At 42.3% G+C, this 25120-nt stretch overlaps 1 protein-coding gene across 2 annotated transcripts; it reads right to left on the reverse strand.

Moving 5' to 3' along the window:
- Positions 1-71: 71 nt before the first annotated feature.
- PLIN2 (perilipin 2) lies at positions 72-16207 on the reverse strand. Of its 2 annotated transcripts, XM_019415404.2 has the most exons (9): positions 16118-16207; positions 14603-14654; positions 14323-14518; positions 12195-12277; positions 11080-11365; positions 10392-10573; positions 9135-9269; positions 8156-8446; positions 72-478 (listed from the first exon to the last, which is right to left on the reverse strand). In XM_019415404.2, exons 2-9 carry the CDS (start codon positions 14630-14632, stop codon positions 338-340), a joined length of 1344 nt encoding a protein of 447 aa, XP_019270949.1. In that variant the 5' UTR covers positions 14633-14654; positions 16118-16207; the 3' UTR covers positions 72-337. The 2 variants fall into 2 exon arrangements, with proteins under 2 accessions (XP_019270949.1, XP_019270950.1); XM_019415405.2 differs by lacking the exon at positions 72-478 and having other exon boundaries at positions 8028-8446; positions 16118-16206.
- Positions 16208-25120: the final 8913 nt, after the last annotated feature.

Here is a 25120-nt window from a genome sequence, read left to right on the forward strand (position 1 = left end):
CAAAAATAAAAACAAAAACAAATGTCCATTACATTAGTATATTTAAAAAAAAAAAAGTCACTAACTCAAGATTATACAGCACCATTTTTATTATAGGCATTTCAATAATTAAATTTTGAAGAATCATATAAAATGATATATGATACAGAACGAGGTTCTCTTACAAAAGTTTAGATCAATCAGTTTCATTACAATTAAGACCAAGGAGCCAAAGAAAAAAAAGAATAGATTAACCCACAATAGATTAATCCCCAAAACCTCAGGAATAAACACGCAAGCAAGCTTGAAGTTTACTGTGACACAAATTGTGTATTCAGCCAAAAGGAGCATTTTCTTGTTAGTTATTCAACATTTGGCCCTGAGAGGACACGGGGCCATTAGCATGTGAATGATCTGACCCATCCTCCTCTTCCAAAGCAATAATATCTGGAATTTCATCAGTCTCAGATGTCAAGTCTATAGCAGTGAAATCAAATACCTGTAAAAGAAGAATCTTGGATATTAAAACAAACACTAGTGAACTGCACTGTCCTCATGGAGACCCTGATTACTGCATGTGAATGAGCCTCCCTTTCTCCATAGCCATGCTTCCTGAAAGGTGTTTAGTCATATTACCACAGTTCACTCATATTATAAAACTTCTCTTTAAAATGAAACTAACTAGGGGGGAACTTACTAAATGAAAGTTTTCTTGAAAATACAAAATGTAAGGCATTTCCAGTTATTCATCTATTAATCTATTCTCTTAAAATCAGTAGTAATATTCCACTTTTCCAGAAGTCTGACTTACAAATATAACCCTTTTGGGAAACGTCTAGGAACTGAGGAAGGAAAAGGTGTTTTAATAGTTGAAACAGCCATCCCAAAATCCTATTCTTCTCTGCATAGGAAAGGCTTTTAGGGATAAGAAGTTCTATTAGCTCTTACTTTACATACAATTTTGATAAGCTATGCGATGTTTCTTAGGCGACAGCAGATTAAAAGCAGAAAATTAGTAAGGTATAATAAATTACTAAAGGCTGGAATCTTGATAGCAGAGAAAAAAAAGTTAGCTAATTATCTAAGAGGCAAAACAACAAAAATCCATCAAAATGCAGACAACAGGAGGGAAGAATGAGGAGTTACTGTTTAATAGTTACAGTTTATGCTTGGAATAATGATAAAGTTCTAGAAATAGAAAGTGATAATGATGGCACAACATGGTGAATGTACCTAATGCCATTGAATTGTACGCTTAAGAATGGCTAAAATGGGGGCGCCTGGGTGGCATAGTCAGTTAAGCATCCAACTTCAGCTCTGGTCATGATTTCACGGTTTATGAGTTTGGGCCCTGCGTTGAACTCTGTGCTGACAGCTCAGAGCCAGAAGCCTGCTTCAGATTCTGTGTCTCCCTCTCTCTGCCCCTCCCCGACTCATGCTGTGTCTCCGTCTCTCAAAAACGAATAAACATTAAAAAAAAAAAAAAAATGGCTAAAATGGTAAATTTGATGCTGTGTATATTTCACAATTAAGAAAGAGTAAAAATGAAACAAGAGGAAAAACAGACAAGAAAAGGGAATCTTGTTTATCTTCCCAAAGAACTCAGGTGCTCAGAGAACTGTCTGGCCTGAGGTACAAACTTCTACCATTTATTCTTGAGGCTCTCAGTTTGGCTAGATCAAACTACATTCTAGCTATTTATCAATGTTCGCCTTGCAAAGATTCCATCCAACCTGACCTCCACCAAAGCCAGCAATGCTTATACAAATTGATTCAGAGCAACAGTCGGACAAGCCAACTATTGTAATTTGAGCTTTAGTAGGTTAAAAGATACACCTTACTTAGCTCTCTCTTCTAAACTATGTCTGTTAATAGTATGTTTTAACATCCAATATGACTTTGTTTTTAACAAATATAAAATAGAACAGGAAGGTACAACACAAGAAGATATAGGCAGAGAGATTTTCTGGGCCCCAAAGAGGCGAGCTGCAGTTTTCTCTTATCAGAGAGCTAGAGTGCTAGAACAGAAAAAAAAAAAAAGAAAGAAAAAGAAAGAAAGAAAAGAAAAAAAAAATGCATGCACTTTGACAACAGTAAGACAGCAAACTAAAACCCCATCCTACCACCCACCTCTTCTCAACCTGTCTCCTCACCTCTCACATGAGGAAGATACCTGATTTGGTTACAGATGAAGAATGAAGGTAGAATGAGCCTAACTTGTAAAAGGTGCTCAGTAAAGAGTAGCTTTTATTTTCATATGTTCCTTAAATACCAACACACACACACACACACACACACACACACTACCTCCAAAGTCACCTAACTTGTCCTATCTTTGCAGAACGTTGGGGATCCCAAACTCAGAATTTTTGGAGAAAAGTTTTCAGCACCACTATCAAAAAAAAAAAAAAAAAAAATCTCTAGTACCTGAGATGCTTTACAAGAGTCATGTGAATAATTCCCCTTCCATATATCCAGAATGATCCAGAGTGTATAATGTCCATTAAATTCTTGGCTACCAGTAAAACCTACTTGGAGGCTGTGAATAGAGGGTAGGACAACTAAGAGGTAGTCACAATCCATCAAGTTTCCATGGTGAGTTTAATGTAAAATGTAGTGATTGTGCCTGACCATCTTCATGAGAAATGTGGCACAAGAGAAATCATTTCGCAAATCTATAAAATAAATCCTTTTTCATTGACATGAGCAAGTGTAGTTTGGACCATTGATGGAGTGTAAGGAGTCTCTTTCAGAGAAAACCCATTCAGGGATAGAGGCCACACTCAAGAATCCGGTACTTACTATGGAATTAATGAGATAATCATAGTCCCCCCCTGAAAGGACAGGAAACCATCAACACATGCTTTTCAGGAAACCAAGTGACCATGCTAGGATTCCTGCAACCTGTTGTTCATACAACCTCTGGGGGACCTTTCATAACATAGACTTCATTGATTCACATATTTATTATAACAACTTTCCAGAAGGTGGCACTATAAGGTGCCATTTTCTAATTTGCCTAACAGTAGGCTAGTGCTTGGTGGCCTGGTGCCCTGGCTAAGGTGAGACTATTACAGAAATAAAAATAACATCTGTGGGAAGGTAACTTGCTAGTAAAGGTGTATATGCAATGCTGATATGACACAGAATCAGGAAAACTGGTTTATTTTGAAATAGAGTAAGTAGAGAAGCACTAATGTAGTGACAAGAAGAAACTGAAATTTAAGTTTGTATAAAAGTAATTTGATTTCTAGGGTTATGAAAGGATCATGCAAGAGGTAGTGACTAGCTCTATCACCAAATACTTAAGATAAACCCTGGTGAGAGTTCGATTTAGCACAAACGTCTCACCACCCAGAACAGATTGCATACGCAGCTTGTTTATGTGCTTGTGAGCTACAGAACTCTGTTTTACATGAACACTGTTTTACATGAACACTGTTCTGTTTTACATGAATACTGAGTACCATCCCCTGGTGCACATCACCTTCCCTACTGTAGAAACACCCTCTTGTACCCTGATGCTTTGTCCTCAGCCAACAAGAGTCTGTGGAAGTGATTAGAACTCTTAGCAAAGGGAGCAGGTTGACACCGATCACAAAGTGATCCTTGGTAAGTATCCATTGCACAGCATTCAGCTAGTCACTGTTAACTCCTGTGTATTCCATTCGTTTGAGCAGGTAAATCAAGCGTAGATCTTAGGACACTTTATGGAACCCACACTGGGAGTCTTGTTTGGAGAGAAGGAACTATAGGTAACACTAGTCCTGTTTCCTTTGCTTCTCTAACAGTATTCAGTGGGCCACCTACAATAGAATCACTAGGGATGATGCTTTCTATCTTAAGGGATGCTTTGATTCTTTTTTAAGGGATGCTTTTAAAAACTGCAGATGTCTGGTACTACCACCGGACTAGTAACCAGATTCTCTGGAGGTGGAACCCATGAATCTGCATTTTGTCAATTTCTCCAGTTGATAATCCCTGGCATAGACAAAGAGGGCAGAACACTCCCTGGTGTGCTGTTAACCATGCCAAGAGTTCATTTTATACACAGGAGTCAGCCTGATTGATCCATTAACTACCTCCTTAGCTGAGTTTTCCTGTGCTCTAGCCTGTGCAGACAAAACAAAAGTTGAAGTGCTTCATTCACACCGTTCAACATCTACTCTTATTAACGCTAAGCTTTAATTTAAATGGTTGGATAGGGGCGCCTGGGTGGCTCAGTCAGTTAAGCATCTCAGTTCAGCTCAGCTCAGGATCTGGCAGTTTGGGGTTTTCCAGCCCCACATCGGTCACTCTGCTGTCAGCATGGAGCCCGTTTCAAATCCTCTGTCCCCCCCTCTCTCTGCCCCTCCCTTCCTTGGTCTCTCTCTCAAAAATAAACATTTTTTATAAAACCTTAAAAAAATAAATAAATAAGTGGATGGATGGAATAAAAGCCAAAATACAAGTGTTGGTGAAGATGTGGAGAAAACAGAATCCTCATACCTTGCTGGTGGGCACTTAAAATAGTACAGCCACTTTGGAAAACAGTTTGGCAGTTTCTCAAACAAGTAAACACATGGTGTCTATGACCTACTCTCCATTCCATTCCCACACATATACCCAAGAGACATGAAGACATAATTTAAGTGGTAACTAGTTCTCCAATACTACCTACATAAAAGTACCATTTAATCTATTCACTACTTTTGTAAGATGTAGTTAACACTTTCCTTTTTTTTTTAGTTTATTTATTTTGAGACAGAGCAAGCATGAGCAAGGGAGGGGCAGAGACACAGAGAGAAAGAGAGAATCCCAAGGCTCTGCACACCGTCCAAGAACTCACGAACCATGAAATCATGACCAGAGTCAAAACCAAGAGTCAGACACTTATTTAACTGACTGAACCATCCAGGCACTCCTTTCCTAAGTTCTAGAAGACATTAGAACATTTTTTTCCCCCTCTCACAGGAAATATCACCTAAGTTAGCATTCCCTTTTGCTTTGGTCAATAAAACTGAAAACTCAAATTGTTGCCCTGCCATTCCTATACTGCCTTATGCTGAAGTGTAATATTTTGCAGGTTAACTTTATAATATAGGTAGGGAATTTTTAAATTGGCAGCCTGGAACAGAGTGAGGGATAAACAATGTCCTATACCAGGATATTACTTGAATGTTCATCAACAAGCTTCCCCTAAGACCATAAAAGTCTCTTGAGCAAAGTTTCTGGTTTTACCATTTTCATCAGGGCAGAATCCATGCCTTATACTACTAGGAACTCAAATACCAAATTAAATCACTTTGTAACGCAGCTACATAGATAGAATAACATAGCCACCTACATCTCACGAGACCATCATCCATGCAGACTCAGTACTAGGTCACTCTTGGAGCTGGGACAGTCCCAAGTCCATGAGAGCACAGGGAGATCAAGGAGATCAGACCGGCAAAAGGCCCTCCTTTCCATACCCCCACATCTGCTCTCCCAGGCATCATTTAGACTCCATTTCCTTAAAGACTGGTGCACAAATATCTATCCTGCTCTTTATTCCTCCTTCCCTCACCAGCCACCTCTATGAGCTAAATGATATTCTAAAAGAGAGATTTCAGATAGACCAAATTTCAGTTTTTCCCTTCTCAGTTCATTAGCTCTTCAATACCTACATTGCACTTTGATAGTGGATAGATTTTCCTAATCACATCCTGATATTACGCCTGGACTGGCAACTTAAAGATGCTGTATGTCACTGCCCCACAGTGGTGTCCCCCTATGCCTCTAGTGCAAAACAGAAAGACACCCCATCCTCAAACATTTCACTTTCATCTGTTGAAGCGTCACTAATTTTACATTATGGGTGAGAATACTAAGGCTAAGAGATGAATGGCTAGCACACCATATTCTTTTGATTTTTCTACCCAGAACTAACCAGAGTCCATGTTATTATTACAAAGGAAAAAAAAAAAAAAACCAAAAAACAAAAAACCTTTGAACACTCAAGCATGCCACGTCAGCCTTCATGCAGCCAAATGTTTAAAAACTGTCCATAGTTAGATATTGTGCTTAATCGGCTTTTTTTCTCACTAGAATTGTCCTCCTTGGGGAAAAGTCTGTTAAACCAAACTGCCAGTTTATGCAACAATAAAGCTGTAAGATGCAAGACCATGGACTTTGAGACATGTTGACAACAGAATGGAATGCACATGGGCACAAACTTGAGACACAAAGCCAGACAAAACCACAAGTGAGCACAGCTCATAGCAAAAAAATGAGGGCTAGTGCTGTTTTTCTGGAAGCTAAGTAGTCTTGTTCATGAATAGCTTTGAGAATGGTCTCCTTTCCATAAGCAAGTCAGTTGGCCCTGTAACTTTCATAATGGGAAAACAAGTTTATGTTCAGGGTAAGAAAGTATGTGTATAGTTATGGTATGTAATTTACCAACCAATTAGAACAAACCACAAGATAGAAGCCTTGGAGTTTTGAGGGGGAGGGGAAAGGTCATGTCCAATTAGGATAAAGAAGTTAAAAAATATTTAAGAGTCAGTTGCTCTAGAAAATGCCAGTTCTTGGGACCAGGCAGGCAAGTGAATGGATGGGTTTCCATCCCGGAAGCCCATGGAATTGTGGCAGTCCACCTTCCCAGTAACTAGATACTTCTTGGCTTCAAGTATCTCAGTGAGTCTCTCCCCTCCAATTCATCTCACCTGTGTACTGATTCCTGGAGTTACCTCAAGGGGCAAAACTTAGTTCTGTCACTTTGTAAGCTTTGATGGTCTCATTCACATCAAGGGCACATGCGGTTACGCACAGCCTCCTTGTTTTCTTGGGGAGAAAGGGGAGGGAGGAACCAGAATATAAAGAGACAAACCTTAGACTTCAGCTCTAAAGAGCAGCCTTGCTATCCTTTCGCAGGGACAGGCAGAAGTATGTAGCTCTATTTGACAAGTTGTTTTTTAAACAGTTTGGCATCCTGCAGCTTTGTTACAAGGAGATTCATGAGATTTCCTCCCTAGTTGACCAACACTGAGGGACTAGAAGTCTGAACACCCTCAGGTGGAGGTAAGAAGAATCCTTTCCTACAGAAGGATCCAAAGTCTAAAAGTCTTTCTATTTCTAATTATTCCTAAAGGTATCTCCCCAACTATTGTTAGTGACTTTCTCCCAAAGTGACAACATGGCAAGTCAAGCTGAGCTGAGACTGGACACTGACTAGTCTCGGTTCAGGGCTCTCGCTTTCAACAGCCCTTTACCAAGAAAGGCATACTGCCTTTACAGGAAACTGATGCCAATTGCTTCCTTTCAGTTTTGATTCCTTTTCGGCCATAAGTAGCCTTCTACTGGCCTAAAAACCCTCTCTCAGAGGTTGAGTGAATGGGGAGATAAAGGCAACAACTGTCACCTTGTAAAAATTCTGGTATGCACATTAGCTTTTAATTTGTTTAAGACCTGTTGTGAAACCCTCCATTTTTAGCACTAGCCTTCTAATGTTATTACCCTGCCAAGTTCCCCACTGGGCCAGTTGGAATTCACAGATGTGTGTTAATAACCTCATCATGCAGGCCAAGCAGCTCTATGAAAGCAACACACGAAGCACATGGAACACACAGCATAAAATCGATCTATTCTGCAGTGAATTTTATTGATTTCATAGGGGACATTCCTTTATGAAAAATAAAAAACTGAAGTTGTACAGGCATGCTTGGTGAGACCAATCAGTGACAAAGCCTGCTCAGACCAAACCGGAGCAGATACCAGTTCACACCACAGCCCACACGAAGGTGTTTTTATTCAATACAAATAAACAGCAACAAGGCTAACACGCTGAGACCATAAAGCACTGAAACTTTTTGTGAGTTCGACCAATGTATCATCTAGCATTCTTTTCTTACCAGCCAGGTAAACAATAGAACGTGTCTGCTGATGCCAGAAATTTTAAAGCTCTGAATCCAGTTAGAAAAGACTGCAACTGGGGACGTTTTTCCTAGCTAGCTGCTTCCCCAATTCCGAGTTGTCTAGCAGGTTAATTTCAACAGAACAGAAAGGATCATCTGGCTGGCTGAACCATCTACTGGTGACAAGGACAGGTTTAATGTGTTTTGTGCTGAGGCTGCTGGGCCTGACTGGTTGTGTCCTTCTCTGCACCTTGGTCCTGAGCATTCTGAGACTCGGTCAGCTGAGGATAAAAGGGACCTACCAGCCAGTTGAGAGGTGTGTTGTTAACAAGATAATCCATCACATCATCTAAAGACTCCTTCATTTTCTGTAGCTGCCCCTTGCTAGAAGTGAGGAGGCCGTCAGACACTTCCTTAAAGGAGGCAGCGTTGCGGAACACTGAGTAGATGTCACCAGCCATCACCCCCACGTGACTGGCCTGATCCTGGATGTTCTGTGGTAACCCCTGGATGTTGGACAGCAGGGTGTGGCACGTGGTCTGGAGCTGCTGAGTCAGGTTGCGGGCAATAGCAAGAGTACGTGACTCAATGTGCTAAAAATAAAGCAAGTTTAAAAATTAGCAGTGAATCCAACAGGGCTATTTAGCAGTCAGTTCAATTACAGTAAACTGGGTATGTGTCTACCACGTATGTGGATTCTTTGACTTTTCAAAATCCTCATAAGAACCCCAGAATACCAGAGCAGTTCTGTCCACTTTTCAGTAGGCATATGAGCTTTGGGAAACCAAAGAACCACTTTCTAGGACTACAGCATGGCATTTCTTCTGTCTGGAACATCCGGGCCCTTATTGCCCTTTCACCTAGTTTATTCACCCATTAGAACTCAACTTAGCACTCCTCTCTTCCAGGAAGCCATCTGACTCACCCATCCTTTCTCCAAGGCTGAGTTAGGTTCCTTTCCTATACATTCTCATAGCACCTGTGTTGATGCTAGCAGAAAGCACTGTGGCAATAAAAATGCCATATCACCTGTGAGTCTGTGCCCCTTATGAGGGCAAGGCCTAAGTTTCTCATTTAGTTGTATTCTGATATGGGCAAGACGTGGGTCTGTAGGTTAAATTACTGCACATTTTGCTTTTCTGTCACTGAACAACCAATGTACCCAGTACTGTTCAAACTTGTGATAGAAGACAGTATTCTAAGAGGAATAATGGGAAAATGGAAATGAAAACTAAGAACATCTTCAGAAACTGCACTGGATGACTCTCCCCAGTGTCTCACCTCAGCACAGTGGGATTCATCTGTATCATCATGGCCGATGCTTCTCTTCCATTCCACCCAGGAGAGATAGAACTTATCCTGAGCACCTTGAATTTTCTGGTTGGCACTCTGCACATTCTGCCTGGCAAATTCAATCTAGAGTATGTTGAAATAACACAAAGGAACAAACCAGTCAGACATGCATTCATATTAGCCGGTTCTCAGAGGATATAAATCAGATAATATAAAAAACAAGAATTTCCACGAGAGTTTAAGGAGAGTTGTCCCCACTATCATTGTTATTTATTACCAGTTTTTGTAAATCAACCAAGTAATCATAGTTTTTTACTGCCTCTATTTATTAAACCACTGTCTCCAAATTTACGTCCACTTTAGCACAGGTAAGGTAACTCAAATTTAACATGTATATACATAAAACATAAAATTACAAAAGGAAAAGGAATTAAAACCCCTTCTTCCCTGTTGCCAGCTACCTCTTTCCCCTTCCAAGAAGAAACCAGCTTCTAAGGATACTACAATACAGACTGTTTTGCAACTTGGCAATCTTTAATGGCTACACAAGTCTTTTATGATGTATCAATTTAATTACTTTCCAATTAGTTGACAGGCATCGTTTATAGTGTTTTGTAACTCTAAACTTATCTGTGCATCTATAAAGAAACATTTTTTTTAAACGTTTACTTATTGTTGATAGACAGAGACAGAGCATGAGCAGGGAAGGGGCAGAGAGAGAGGGAGACGCAGAATCCGAAGCAGGCTCCAGGCTCCAAGCTGTCAGCACAGAGCCTGACTCGGGGCTCAAACCCACAAACGCTGAGATCATGACCTGAACCAAAGTGGAACGTTTAACTGACGTAGCCACCCAAGAGCTCCTACAAGGAAACATTTCTAAAAGTAAAACTGCTTAAGGCATAGGTGTGTTTGTAACTTGCCCAGAACAATCCCTCGTATCCCCCAGGAAAACACAAGTACAGGCACACCTCTTTCTCTACCTCACTGCCCACAGCATCAAATTTTGCCACTGTGATAGGCCAGGGGAAGCATCTGGAACTTGGCCCCTCAGAAGAAGACTAACATCGCTTCATGTATTTCAGCCATTTATCGTTCCTTTTCGGTGAGTTGTCTGTATAACTCTTTGCCCATTTTTCTACTGGGTTGTTCACAAGATTAAAATTCCTGGATGTCATGATTACATTTCTCTCATCCCTCCAGAGGGATGGGCTCACTTTAGCTACCTTTAAATGAAGTTCTACTCACCAGGTTAACAGTGGAATGGAGCTGAGAAATGGTCTCTTGGCTTTTTTGCTTGGCTTCTTTAACCCTGCTGAGAGCCTGCTGGTAGGCACGTGAGCGGAGCTTGGTAGACAGGGATCCCAGCCTAATGTAATAACTTGGCTTCTGAACCGTATCAAACCCTTCAACCTTTTTTGCTTCTTTTTCTGAAATTAGAAATAAAGGAACAAAAATCCCAAGGGATCACACCTAGAAGTGAGGAGGCCTGGCCTCTAACCTGGATCTTACCTTGTTGATTCTACCCACCCACCTAGCAATTATGCTCTCACTCCCCCAGGACAGCTCCTGTCTGCCTCTGGGCTTGATCACCCAAAACACACATATCACTGCATCTGACATCTTTATCTACACGTGTCTCAACCCCTTCCCCCACCCCTATCAGTGAGCTTCTTGGGCAACACAGTATCTGGCACATAGCAGGCACTAAATGTTTAATGATTCTGTAAAGCAGCCCATTGAAAATAACCCATTTATAGAAAACTTCTCTAAGTTAATTTCTCCCAAAGTTTCCAAACTTACTATGTAGAACTCTATATGAAACAACTCAGAATCAAACAGGTGACTTTTGGTATATGAAGTAGATCTCAATGAAGCAGTTTTAAAAGACAGATTTAAGATATAAACTATGAGTTCAAGACAAATATCCAATTACCTAGTTCTTTCTCAGTGAGAGGGAGGTACTGGTCTACCAGCAACTCGGATTTGGTGAGTGCATTCTCTACTCCACTGCTAACCAGCTGCATCATCCGACTTCCCAAGACTGTGTTAATGCCGCCATTGACCACAGACTTGGTCTTCTGCACACTGCCAGTCACTGCTCCTTTGGTCTTGTCCATCACCCCAGTGATGGTGCTGGCCATGGTATCCTTGGCTCCAGTCACAGTAGTTGTCACAGCATCTTTTGCCCCAGTCATAGCACCTCTGGCATTGGCAACAACCTACAAGTAAAAAAACAGATTGCCTGGCTGATCAGAAACACAGGCGTAAATATAGAATTATAGTCTTAACGAGGGCAGCCTCATTTGAAGTGCTTAACAAGGAATCTGGCCCTTTCACTCTCTAGCTTTAGGTCTTAGGCAAATCGCCAAGAGTTAATAAGCATCAGTTTCCTCAGCAGGTCTATCTGCCCTATCTGCCACCACTCAAGCGTTGCTGGAGGAGCCAATAAGGTCAAACGATACAAAATGTGTCAAGGTATTTCATTTTAACTAGGACAAACATGTAATAAGGTACAAAAGATCCTCTAAAGAAGAATGGCATTTTCCATGTTGACATGCTCACAGTGAGAGCAGCAGCCCAGGCACAACTAGGAGCACAGACAGGTGGTACCATGCCCACCTGGCCCTAGGAGCACAGCCCCAGAAGGTCAACACCTGGGCAGAGACGTCAGTTCCCCATCCTAAAGGATGGGCTCTCAGACACCGTGAGAAAAATGTTTATATACCACCTCTTCATTTATCTAATACCATATGGATTCAGTTATTTGTGACAGCAATATCATCTACAGAGGCAAAGCCACAAATCAATAAAGATCATACTAAAGCATGACAACCAAAGGGGGCGAATTCATCTTGTTCCTTAGAGATAACCTGACAGTAATTCAGCAAGTAAGGGAGTGGCCATCGCTGTTTCAAAAATACATTCAGGAGGAGAATTTATTTCTCCTGTTTATGGCATGTTCATGACATGCACAGCCTGGGCTAACCAGACAGAACATGAAGATGTGTGAGGCAGCAAGCCTTGGCACTCTTGCCCAACCAAGCTCACCTGGTTTGTTGGCTGATTCAGAATAGGCAGTTTCTCCTCAATCCTGTCGAGCCCCTTACAAGCATAGGTATTAGCAACCGCAACTAGAAGAATCACAAATGAAGACAATGTTAAGTGCAGATAAGAACGTATACTATTATACCTTGGACCTTTGGCATTTTTATAAAAAATTGGAAGAATGTCGATCTTCATTTACAATACAACGCATTGCCTAGTTTCTCTAGCTCAGATGGAAGAGGCTTAGCAGGTTGCTGGCAATTGTCTTCTACAGACAGGGAAATAAGGAAGTGGAAGGGAGCAGCAGGCAGTAGCAACGCCATGCCAGGCAGGAAGCTGGCTAAGAAGCTTCTTCCTCATCAACTGGTATATAAGGTGAATGCTAAGAGAAGCCAGGCTTCAACTGAACCCTCATTCAGGGAATGAGATTTCTGAAAATTCTAAAAATTAGCACTTCCTGTCCAGTTTAATCCCTATCTACACTTAATTCAGTAAGTGGCACTGTATTTTGGGTTATTAGCAGGAAAAAGCATGCTAACAGCACCCTGAACGTCACCAACAAAGCACAGATTTTAGTCCAAGCTTCCCTTCCAATGATGGCCAAGCCAAGCACTAGTAACAAATCCATCTGGGAAGAAGCAGAGTTGGAAAATTGGTCCCTAACGGTTCCTTATAATCCCAGAAGGCCATGATTTAACCATTTAGAGGAAGTATCTAAAGCTTTACTCAAAAGCAGTTAATAACATGAAAAAATGGAACCCTTCCTACGCTACTAGTGGGAATGTAAAACGGTGCAGCTGCTTTGGAAAACAAGCCGGCAGTTCCTTAAAAACTTAAGCAGTTAACATATGACCCAGCAATCCCACTCCTAGGTATATACCCAAGACACCTGAAAACATATATCCACACAAAATCTTGTACACGAACGTTCACAGTAACATTCAAGATTTAGCATCACCGAAAGTAGAAGGAACCCAAATGTCCATCAACTGATGAATAAGTAAAATGCGATCTATCCACAGAATGGAAAATGATTCCACAATAAAATAAGGCACTGATACAACATGACATGGATAAACCCCGAAGACATTATGCTAAATGAAAGAAGCCAGTCATGAAAAACATTTTTCATGGTTCCATTTATATTAAATGTTCAGAAAAGAGAAGTCTATAAAGACTGAAAATAGATTAGTAGTTGCCTAAGGGGGTTGGAAGGAGATGGGGAGAGACTGCTAATGGGTGTAAGGTTTCATCCTTTTTTTTTTTTTAATTGTAGCAAAATACAAACATACACTTCACCATTTTCACTATTTAAAATAAAAATGGTTTTACTTCTGCATAATTCAGAGGCATTAAATTCATTCACAATGGTATGAAATTATCACATTATTTTCAGAACTTTTTCAACATCCTAAACAGAAACTGGTATGAGGTCCCTTTCTGAGGTGATGAAAAGGTTCTAAATGGATTATAGAGATACTTGCACAACTCTGTGAATATACTAAAAACTACTTAATTGTACACTTTAAGTGGGTGAGTTCTATGGTGTGTTAATTGTATACCAAAAAAATGTTACTTTTGACAATAGTTCATGCATACTGTGTGATCCCAAGGAAATCAGTTATTCATTTCACCCACTAGCTCCCTTGTGACCTCTGCTGACAGAGGCATCACTGGAGGACTGTTTAACTCTCTTGAACATCTGCTATTGTCATGAGGCACTTTCCATAACAATAAGGGTACCTGGTAGGGCTTTTTTTTTTTAAAGTTTATTTTTGAGAGAGAATGGAGAGCAAGCAGATAGAGAACAAGCGGGGAGGGACAGAGATGGAGACAGTCAGCACTGTCAGCACAGAGCCTGATGTGGGGCTCGAACTCACGAATCGTGAGATCATGACCGGAGCCAAAGTCAAGAGTCAGACACTCAACCGAATGAGCCACCCCAGTGCCCCTACCCAGCAGTTTGTACGTAAAGGCAGTATGTACCTAAGGAAAGGCAGAGGGGGTTCCCTGAGGCTGCCTCTAAGTGCTAGGGGTCTAAGGCTGGCTTTCACATATTCTAGACAGTTCCTGGCTCACCCCTGCCCAATCCCTTGGACTGAATCTTGAGGAAGAAATCAGAACTACTCACTTTGTGGCTCCAGCTTCTGGATGATGGGTAGAGCACTCATCACAGCCACAGAAGTGATGGTCTTCACACCCTTCTCCGCCATCTCGCACACGGACTTCAAGCAAGGATACTGATCCTTTGTACTGATGTAAGCCGAGGAGACAAGGTCGTATGTGGAGCTCACCAAGGGTAGGTTAGCTACCCTAGTGACCACACTCTGCAACCAAGGCAGAGGAAATCGTTAATTCCTCAAAACACACGGGAGGGAAAGGAATCAAGAAACTGTATTTAAAGGTCATACCGGTTGTGGATTAACTGCGACCGATGCCATTTTTCCTCCTGAAGAAAGAAATCTGTGGAAGAGAAACTTCTTTCAGGACACCAGGCTAAGACTCTCCCAGACTCAGTCCCCACTCAGGTAAATGTTAATTTCAAGAGAAACATGCAAGATACAGTAGGTGTGGTCTTCTGCATTTCTCCCCGGCCTCAAGCTGGCAGCTCTCCCCTAGGCAAACACCTTCTGAGGCCGGCTTTCAGAATTTATGGGTAAAATTCCAATAGAAAACAGGGTCTATAGGAAACAGCAAAGTTATTGGGATGTTTGTCTTGTTCTCCACCAGGATATTAGGAATGCCTTTTGAAGAGGAACATCTGTTCACAAAAACTGTGGAACCAAGTTAAAATCCATGATAAAACTATAGAGAGGGGTGCTTGGCTGGGTCAGTCAGTACAGCATGCGATTCTTGATCCAGGGTTGTGAGTTCAAGCCCCATGCTGGGTGTAGAGATTACTTAAAATATTTTTTATTAAAATTTAATGGTTTTTCTTTTCTTTTTTTTTTTTTTTTTTTGAAAGAGAGAGAGAGAAACAGCGCAGGAGGTGCAGAGAGAGAGAGGGAGGCACAGAATCTGAAGCAGGTCCCAGGCTCTGAGCTGTCAGCACAGAGCCCCAGGGGCTGGAATTCACTAACCGGGAGATCATGACCCTGACCTAAGCCAAAGTTGGACGCCTAACCAACTGAGCCAACCAGGCGCCCCTAAAAGTAAAATATTTTTTAAAAAGATTTCAAGTAGAAGACATCTTTGACAGGGCCATCTGTGATAAAATGAGGCTCCGATAAATAGCTCATTGATAAAATGGAGCACTTTAGGGGAATTTATTCCTTCCTTTGAAGGGACTGCAACTAGTCTAGGGGAGACTAAAGCACGAGAGGGAAGGCGGGCTCCCAGGAATTGAGAAACATTCCAGGAGGCTTTTAAATGTTCATTTAGTTCCTCCAGCGACTATACACCCACATAAAACTGCCTCACTGCTAAGCAGCAGACCTGGGAAGGAAGAATCTATCTGCACGGCCCGCTGTCCACCACTTCAGGGCTAGTCAGTCTACCCTCCGGTCGCCGAGGGTCCCAGTGACACAGGAAATGAGTAAGAGCCACCCCAAAGGGGCAAGTCAGGCGCCAGCACCCACAGCCTTGCTGTCGCCGTGAACCCCACAGAGTTCTGCCTGGAGACGATTTGCTAGCACATTTCCTTTCCGATAATGTACTTTCGGGGACAAATGGAAACTGTTACCGCGCAACCAAGCCAAGAAGCTACACCCGCACTGAAGCTGCTGGCAGAGATTCCAGAAAGAAAAAAAAAAAAAGCCAGACTAGAAAGCGCAGGCCCAGGAGACCGCCCCTTCCCAGCCCGGACCCGGAAACCGCCCCGAGGCCGCGAGGCGGGCAGGCTCCGGGACCACCGCCCAGTCCCCTAGCCTGGAGCCCCGCGGGGGACCTGGGCCAGGCCGCGGGTCACAGAGGGGGCGCGCACCTACCAACCGATATTAGCGCTGAAACCAGGGTCCGACGAGTCCCACGCGACGTTCAAAGCCAGGCTCTGGCCACCCGGCTATATACCCCTCCGGCCCCGCCCCCTGCGCCCCCGCAGCACGTGACCCGCGGCCCCTGCGCGGAGCAGCCGCAGCCCCGCCCGAGGGTCGCGCTGCCGCCGGCGTGAGCGCCCTGCCCGGCGGGTGGCGGAGGTCGCCGACGCGCCGGCGGCCTCGCGGGTTTTGCACAAGGAGTCGGCGGAGTCGCGTTACGAACGAACCGTAACCTGTTGATTACCGTCAGTCCGCAGAACAGAGCTGCCTTTAAAAGCGGAAACGACGGCTTCTGGGATTATTTTTAGCGAGTAAATGACTTCTAACGTTTGGTGAAATTTTAACCTGATGACGGTCCTGTAGAGATTGTTTTATTGCTTTTTTGTCTTTAAGGTTGGTTTTTCAAATGTATTTCTCATTTATTTAATTCACAAGAAGGGCTTTAGAATGCCGTCAGTTGGTCTCCTTTTTTTCCCCCAGGAACAGTTATTTCCAAATCACTCCAGGATGGTAGCTGCCTGTGCTTATTATGCAAGATGGTCTGTAAAAAAATTGTTATGCTTTTTCAAAGAAAGAAAGGGTAGTTACATCGTCAACATTTGCGTCCCAGTTTTTTTCGTCTTAAAAGGCAGGGACTTGAACCAGATTATCTGAGCAAACAAGTTGCAACGGCCCCGGGCAGGGTAGGAGCTCCGTGGACGTGTCCCCGAACAGACCAGCGGCAGGGGATCCCCGCGTGATGTCGCCGCCAGCCTTTGCCCCCTCGCGCTCTCTCACGGGGAAGGCAAACAAGGGACAGGTGGAAGGGGAACTAGCGCCCGGGACGGCCGCCAGGTCATGGCCGCCTCCCGGGGCCTGGCGACTGGCTGTGTCAAGCAGCGGCGTTTCAACTGTGGAAAGCCCTCAAAAGCTCCATTACTTAACTTATGGTGCGTGCACATAGATACTGTGTATCATATCTGCAGCTCCAAACTGACCATTAAAAATGTATCCCGTACATTTTTAATGGGTGGCTGAGTCGGTTGAGCGTCCGACTTCAGTTCAGGTCATGATCTCACTGTCCTTGAGTTCCAGTCCCGCCTAAGGCTCCGTGCTGACAGCCCAGAGCCTGGAGCCTGTTTCAGATTCTGTCTGTCTGTCTGTCTGTCTGTCTCTCTCTCTCTCTCTCTCTGCCCCTCCCCCACTCATTCTTGCGCTCTCTGTCAAAAATAAGTAAACATTTAAAAAAAAAGCATCCCTTATACAAGACCGAAGCCGTGCATCTAGAGGCCCTCCGCAAGAGAATACAGTATTTCTCCCTCCCTTCGCACCCTGCGATTCAAAATGAAACACAATACTAAACCATGAGATAAATGTTAGGAAGTCCAAAAAGGTACTGGGTTGGTTTATGTTTTCCCCCACTATGTTGACATTTTCAATGCTTTAAGCAAATTCTTTCTCTCTCTCTCCTTTTTTTTTTTTTTCTTTTTGTTGTTCCAGCTTTGTTAGGGCTATCAGCAGAGGTTTGGTGTGTCAGTTGTTAATCAAACTCCTGCTGTGATGTCAGATGGCAGGAATGTATTGAATTTTGAGTAATAAAGAGTTGAGTGGTTTTTTTCTTTTTTTACTTCCCTCTAATCTGACCTCTCATTTTGCAACAGAGAACTCTTGCCCTTTCACCTACAATGGCTCCATTTTGTCCTCTTTTGTTTTAAACCCCTGAGTCACTTGTCCTCCTTAAGGCTGAGCATGCTTCCTTTTGCTTTTTTATTTCTGTAAAGGTGAGGGCTCCAGGGACTAATCTTAAATCGGTTAAGCATCTGACTCTTGATTTCTTCTCAGGTCCTGATCTCACAGTTTGTGAGTTCACTCTCTTCTCCACCCCTCCCATGCACTCGCGCTCTCTCTCTCCTCTCTCTCTCCAAATAAATAAACTTAAAAAAATTCTTTTTAAAGAATTGTTTTTGCGCAGTGCGGTAGGGAATTAGTGCATTAGAATCGCCTGGGTACTTGTTACACATTCAGCCTCCTTCCCCAGACCTACTGAATTAGGATCTCCAGGGAGTGAGGCCCAGGAGCCTGCATTTTTAACAACACCCCTTTTGAATATCACCCCTTTACTCTTGACATAGCACATTCACATATTCCTCACATTTGAGCCTCACAACAGTCTGGAAACTCAATGAAATGGGGATTGTTAACTCCCCGTCTTCTAAATGAAGAACAACTTCAGACAAGTTATGGGATTTGCCCACAGTCTTACGACTTAGCAGCCAGCCAGGCAAGATTAGATCATAAGGGCATGACCTGGACTCCTTACCTAATTTCTCTTTGTCTCAGTTCCCTCATCTATAGAGTGAAAATAATAGTCCTTCATGCTCTAAATAAAGGCTAGATAACTGTTCACTGTACTAGTTTTTCAACTTTTCTGGAGCTTAAGATGTTTCAACATACACAGTAGAGAAAATAATGTAGCAGAGAGAAAATGAGCGGACCTGTCATTACATGCAATCAAATGTAAATCAAGAGGCTTCAGACAAGTAATACTGTACAAAACAAATTCAGTGAGCTCTGCTGTTGGAAGGAAGGATGGTAGTTGGTTTGGGGGCTGAGGAGGACTGGTGACTGGATGGGACCACCGAAGGCCCTTTGGGTGCTGCTAATTTTGTTTCTTGTGCTGGGAGCTAGTGACTATGCTCTTTTTGGGAAAATGTATTAAACTAAAATAAATTTAGCCCTCCCCCCCCCCCCCCCCCCCCCCCGCCCCCGGGTGGCTCAGTCAGTTAAGCGTCCGAATTCAGCTCAGGTCATGATCTCACGGTTCATGAGTTTGAGCCCATGCTGGGTTCTGTGCTGACAGCTCGGAGCCTGGAGACTGCTTCAGATTTTGTGTCTCCCTCTCTCTCTGGCCCTCCCCATTTGCACTCTCACACTCAAAAATAAGTAAACATTTTAAAAATGTACATAAATGTATGTTGGTATAATCTTATATAATATTTATTAATATATATAATAAAATATATTAAACTTCTATATATTTTTGTATTTGTTATACTTCTCTAGAAAAGTTTTGAAAAGTTGAGAAAAGGAAAAAATATAGTTGTGCTTACTTCATAAGGTTTTTTCAAGGATTAAGTAAATCAATACACTCAACAGAACAATGTCAGGTGCATAGGAATGGTAGCTATTATTAAGGTTTTCTAACCACACCCAGAGATTTTTTTGTCCAAGAAAACCATGCTGGGCATTGGGTGAAGAGAACTCAGCTCACAGAGGAAAAGAGAAGGGATCCCAAGGGACCAGCGATATTCCCAACTCCTGCCCAGCCTTCCTTCCTGGACTGCAAAGTAAGGGAGACCCTGTTGACCGAAGACAACTGTCCTAGAGTTGTAACAACTCAGCCTTCTTTGAGTATCTTATTGATACAAAGCAATAGTGAAATAGCAAGAAAAAAAAAAAAATGTGGCAATGAAGTGTCCTCTGGAAGGGCCAGGGCAACAGGTTTCCTCCCCCACTATTTCTCTTTGCTGACCCATAAGGACTGTGTGCACCAGCTACATCCATCCACACAGGCTCCTCCTACAGGCTTCTCCCCCTCCCCCCCCCCCTTGCTCTTTGGACATACCCTCAGTCTCTTGGTCTGGAATGCCTGCCCATCTGGCAAACTCTATTCACTCTGTGCAACACAGCCCTTCACCTCTGTGAGGCTCTCCTCAACCCCAAAGTCACACACTGGTACGTGGCAAGACTGAGCCTCAAACAGGTACGTCAGGCTCCAGTATCTACACTGCTTACCACTACTTGGTATGTGCTCTTAGGCAATGAGTGAACTTGACTCTCATAGGCCTCAGTTCCTGTAACATGAAGGAGTTAGATGGTATCTAGGGTTCCTTCCAGCTGTATTGTCTTAATCCAAAAAATAACAATACCTTACGTTCTTTATGGCTTTATAATGTTCTTTCTATAAACCTTATTCCAAACCACATGGGGGCCTCTTCCTATACCCTTATCATAACACAGACCTGTCCAAACATAGGAAAAATAATACTATGCTCATCTTTTCTTTTCATCTAAGCTTGAAATTAGATAAAACTGCTTTTCTCATGGACCAGAGACAAAGATAATGGATCACAAGAAATAAGTAATGAGGCCAGATGATTTCTGTTTTGACCAGTTCAAACTGGTCACCAGCAGGAAAAATTTCTTGGATGACCCAGTTAATGTACTTTCCTAATCATGCCCAAACCTGATCCTCTGGCATTCTTCTCTTATTCCCCTACAAATAGTTTGGAGAGAAAACAGCAAGTCCTCCTTCACATGGACTTTAACTTAGTTTCCAAACAAATCAACCTCCTTCTCCTTCTAAAAGAACTCTATAGGCGTGCCTGGGTGGCCCAGTTGGTTGAGTGTTTGACTTCGGCTCAGGTCATGATCTCATGGTTCATGGGTTCAAGCCCCACGTCGGGGTCTGTGCTGAACACTTCAGATTCTGTGTCTCATTCTCTCTCCCCCTCCCCGCTCACGCTCTGTCTCACTCTGTCTCTCAAAAATGAATAAATGTAAAATTTAAAAAAATTTTTTTTAAAGAACTTTATATATTTCAGCCTGCCAGGACCCCTTCTCTTCTTTGTTTGAAGTAGGTAACCTCGGGTAGAAGCATACAAAAGATAGCTCTCATCAAATTTCAAATCTATTTCTTGTCTGATTCATTACTATTTCCCTCCATCTTGTAGCTAGTTATAAGTTTGAGATTTTATAAACTGAAATTATCATGGACTATCACAACTTCACGTATTTTCTTTTCTGAATTAATGAATGCAATTATTAAATGAGTTCATAATACAGCTTTTTGTTATTTATATCCAGTTTATTCCCTATCACACAGAAAGGACTTAAATTGCCTTATAAAATGCATAAAATAAGAATATATTTTAAATAGGTCAGAAAAATAAGGTAAAGAGTAATTAAAATGAAGCTTACTGTTTGTTTGTTTGTTTATTTTTTCAGTAGGCTCTGTGCCCATTGTGGGGCTCAAATTCACAATCCTGAGATCATGAGTCTCATGTTCCACTGACTGCTCCAGCCAGGTGCCCCTGCTTACTGTTTTTATATTGTCATCATCACATTAGGTAATTAATGTTCACAATAGGAGAACCTCAGAAAGGATGAAGAAACAGTTCTTAAAATAGCAATCTATTGTATGAAGATAAAGGTGCCAGCACTAGAGCTTATCAATTATATTAAGTTCTGTAGTTTCTTACTATAGCCTGATACTGTGGCAAAAACAAACAAAAAAAACATTGACTTTGAAACCAGAGTCCCAACTTTTTTCCCCAGCTTTATTGAGATATACAATAGACATGTAACATTGTATAAGTTTAAGGTATACAATGTAGTTATTATATATATGTGTGTTTATATATATATATATAGAGAGAGAGATATGTATGTATATATATGTATATATATATGTATATGTACATATATGTATATATGTATATACATACATACATATATATATATATGTATATATATAGAGAGAGAGAGAGAGAGAGAAGGATTACCACAATGAGGTTAGCTATTACATCCATCATGTCATGTAGTTATAATTTGTGCATGTGTATGGATGAGAACTTTTAAAATATACCCCCCTGACAACTTGCAAATCTATAAAATAGTACTGGTAAATATAGTTACCATGCTATACATTACATCCCCAGAACTTATCCTTCTTTTAGCTAGAAGTTTGTACAAAGTTCCAACTTGGAATCTATGCGTACTATGCTACTAACAGTAACACCTACCTCAAAGGATTATTGTGCAGAAAAATAAGACAATGGGTATAAGGCCCCAAATAGCACGAGGCAAATAGGTTCTTAGCCAATGTCATGGCCTTTCTCCTTTTAATTTCATGTTGTTCACAGAAAATAGAGCTAAGTAAAATCCAGGTGATGAAAATGAACAGAATTTTAGAGTAGGAAGAGATCCTCGTGAGGGTCCTAGCCAGTGAGTCCCTGTGTGCATGACAACTGGCCTGGGGCACTTGTTAAAAATACAGATTCTGGGACCTCATCCCCAGAGATTCTTTTTCACCAGATTTAAGAAATAGTTCAGAAATGTTTAAGGAGCCCAGGTCATTCTGATGCAGGTAATCCAAGAACTACACTTTGAGAAATACTGCATTCAAACCAGACTCTTGTGAGTGATTTGCCTAAGGCACCGCAGCTGGCAGAGTTGAAACCAGAACCCGAGATGCCTGACTCCATGGCCTTCCCACAATGTGTACAAAAGTATAACACAACAGCAGGTCTGTTTCATGGAATCATTTTGACACAAAGAATTGACATTTAGGCACCTGGGTGGCTCAGTTGGTTGAGCGTCTGACTTCAACTCAGGTCATGATCTCACAGTCCGTGGGTTCGAGCCCCGCGTCAAGCTCTGTGCTGACAGCTCAGTGCCTGGAGCCTGCTTTGGATTCTGTGTCTCCCTCTCTCTCTGCCCCTTCCCCACTCACTCTCTCTCTGTCTCTCAAAAATGAATAAACATTTTTAAAAAATTTTAAAAAAATTGCCCTTTTTTAGTATATACAGTTGACCCTTAAACAACAAGGGCTTAACTGCATGAGTCCACTTATATACAGATTTTTTTCAATAAGTGCAGTACAGTACTATAAATACATGTTCTCTTACTTACAATTTCCTTAATAACATTTTCTTTTCTCTGGCTTATTTATTGTATGAATACAGTATATAATACATTTAACACAAAATATATGTTAATCGACTTTATATTATCAGTAAGGCTTCTCAACAGTAGGCTATTAATAGTTTTTTGGTGGAGTCAAAATTTATATGCAGATTTTTGACTATGCAGGAGGTCGGCATCTCTAACCTCTGTGCTGTTCAAGAGTCAACTGTTTTTATTAATTTAAACTTGAATTTGCGGTGCCTCAGTAGCTCAGTTAGTTAAGCATCCCACTCTTGATTTCAGTTCAGGTCATGATCTCATGGTTTGGGAGCTTGAGCCCCACATCAGGCTCTGTGTGGACAGCACAGAACCTACTTGGGATCCTCACTCTTGCTCTCTCTCTACCCCCCCCCCCCCTTTCTCTCTCGCTCTCAAAATAAATAATTAAACTTAAAAAGAAACCCAAAAAACTCGAATTCAAGCTTACTGGCTAGCCCCAGTGCTAGAAAGAGAACCAATTCCTAACCTCAAGGCCTAATAACCTAAGAACTTATGATTTGGGGGTTCCTAGAGCATAGCAGTTTGCAAAATGAGTGGCCTTTGTCCTGAGTAACCTAAGCAGCTCCACCTGAAGGTCACAGTCCACTGTGTATCCAGGTCATAGCAATCAGGGCTTGACCACAGGAAAACTGAAGTGGGCAAAGTACTTTCTGAGGGCCCCTCACCTATTCATTCAGCCCATTTTCTCTCCTTAAAGAATCTCCCTTTCCCAAGGTGGTTTAATGTTCTTTGTCTGCTTTGAGTCTCTCTACTGAGGTATCCTCTCCCAACACACCCCAATCCTGACAAGCCTGCACTCTCACCAAAAAAGTCAAATGCACTTTATAGGTGAATTCAAACCAAAATGCTAAAGACAAGTTTATTAGGTCCCCATCCCTAGGGGCATCTACAAATTAATAAAAATCTTTCTACTTTTTAAACAATTTGCAAAATACATTCTCACGGGAGTAGGAAGGATATGCTATTCCCATTCTGTGTTCTGACTCAAAGTCACTTGTCCAAGCTTATCAGGTGTGGAAGTGATGGAGTTTGGGTCTCAGATCCTGTCTGCAACCTTCAAAGTCAAATTTCTTTCAGCTGTGTCATGCTGTCTCTGAAGAAGAAATGTCTGAAAGTCCCAGTAAATGTCTGTTGAATGAATATTAAAATAAAGAGCAAGATGGGGAATCTGGGTGGCTCAGTCAGTCAAGTGTCCACCTCTTGACTGCAGTTCACGTCATGATCTCACAGTCATGAGATCAAGCCCCACATCGGGCTCTGCACTGGGGGTGGAGCCTGCTTAAGATTCTCTGTCCCTCTCCCTCTGCCCCGTCCCCACACTCTCTCTTTAAAAAATAAAAAAATAATAAAAATTAAAAAAATAAAAGAGCAAGAGGGAATGAACAAGTAACTAAGAGAAACAAACAAACAAAGGTGAAGGCCATTTCCTTAGGAGACCAGAAAGGAACTGTTCTTGGTAGATAGGGAAGAAGGTTATGTTATGCCCAGAATTCATGATCCCCAAAGACCACCAGGGAGCCGAGTCCGATGCAAAAGCAAAGAGCCTTTATTCGAGCTAGCTTGAGCTCAATCCCCTACCTGCACCGACGCAGCGGTGAGATGCCGGAGGGAGAGAGCGAGTTTCAAAAGCACAAAAGTTTTACTGGGGTCTAGGGGCAGTTGGTGAGATAATGGCTGTGGCCTTGGCCGATTGGCTGGGGAAGGGTCGGAGTCCTGTTATGCAGGTCGCCGGGGTGTTTTGATCGGGAAGTTTGAACGGGTGAGTGGGAGTTTACTCAAGGGGACGAGGCATGGTCTGAGGTTCCTGCGATTTTCCTGGAAAGGGGGCATGTCGGGGACATAGTCACTCAAGGTGGAGGACACAGAACAAGATGGAGTCGACCGGTGTAGGTCCGCCCTTTCAGTTACACGAAGTTAAGAAAGTCTGCCCCAAACAGACATGCACATACACACACGCCATCTCCCATACACTACCTATGTGTCAGTCCCCAGGCTTGATCAGTTACCAAAGGACATTGGGCCTGTGGTAACCATGTTTATTTCTTTTTTGCTTTTTCTCAGGAATTAAGAATTATGATCAGGTCATTTGAATTTGGGGCCACAAAGCCCAAATGACAACCACAGAATTTTGCGGCAGGAAGAAACGCTACTGATTATCTAACCAGGGGGTCTCTCTGTGCTTCTGTGTGCATGAAAATGGGCCCCGGGCACAGATCCTCAGCGAAGTGC

The sequence above is a fragment of the Panthera pardus genome, unplaced genomic scaffold, assembly GCF_024362965.1.
Source record: "Panthera pardus isolate Hobbes unplaced genomic scaffold, ASM2436296v1 HiC_scaffold_20, whole genome shotgun sequence".
In the NCBI taxonomy this organism is placed as follows: Eukaryota; Metazoa; Chordata; class Mammalia; order Carnivora; family Felidae; genus Panthera; species Panthera pardus.

Bases quoted from the DNA above. Each gene is read 5' to 3' on its own strand.
- PLIN2 (XM_019415404.2), bottom strand. From the start codon at position 14,632: ATGGCATCGGTCGCAGTTAATCCACAACCG. The intron at 14,519-14,602 runs GTATGACCTTTA...CCTTGGTTGCAG, and splicing joins TCGCAGTTAATCCACAACCG to AGTGTGGTCACTAGGGTAGC. The intron at 11,366-12,194 runs GTGAGCTTGGTT...TTTTACTTGTAG, and splicing joins TGAATCAGCCAACAAACCAG to GTTGTTGCCAATGCCAGAGG.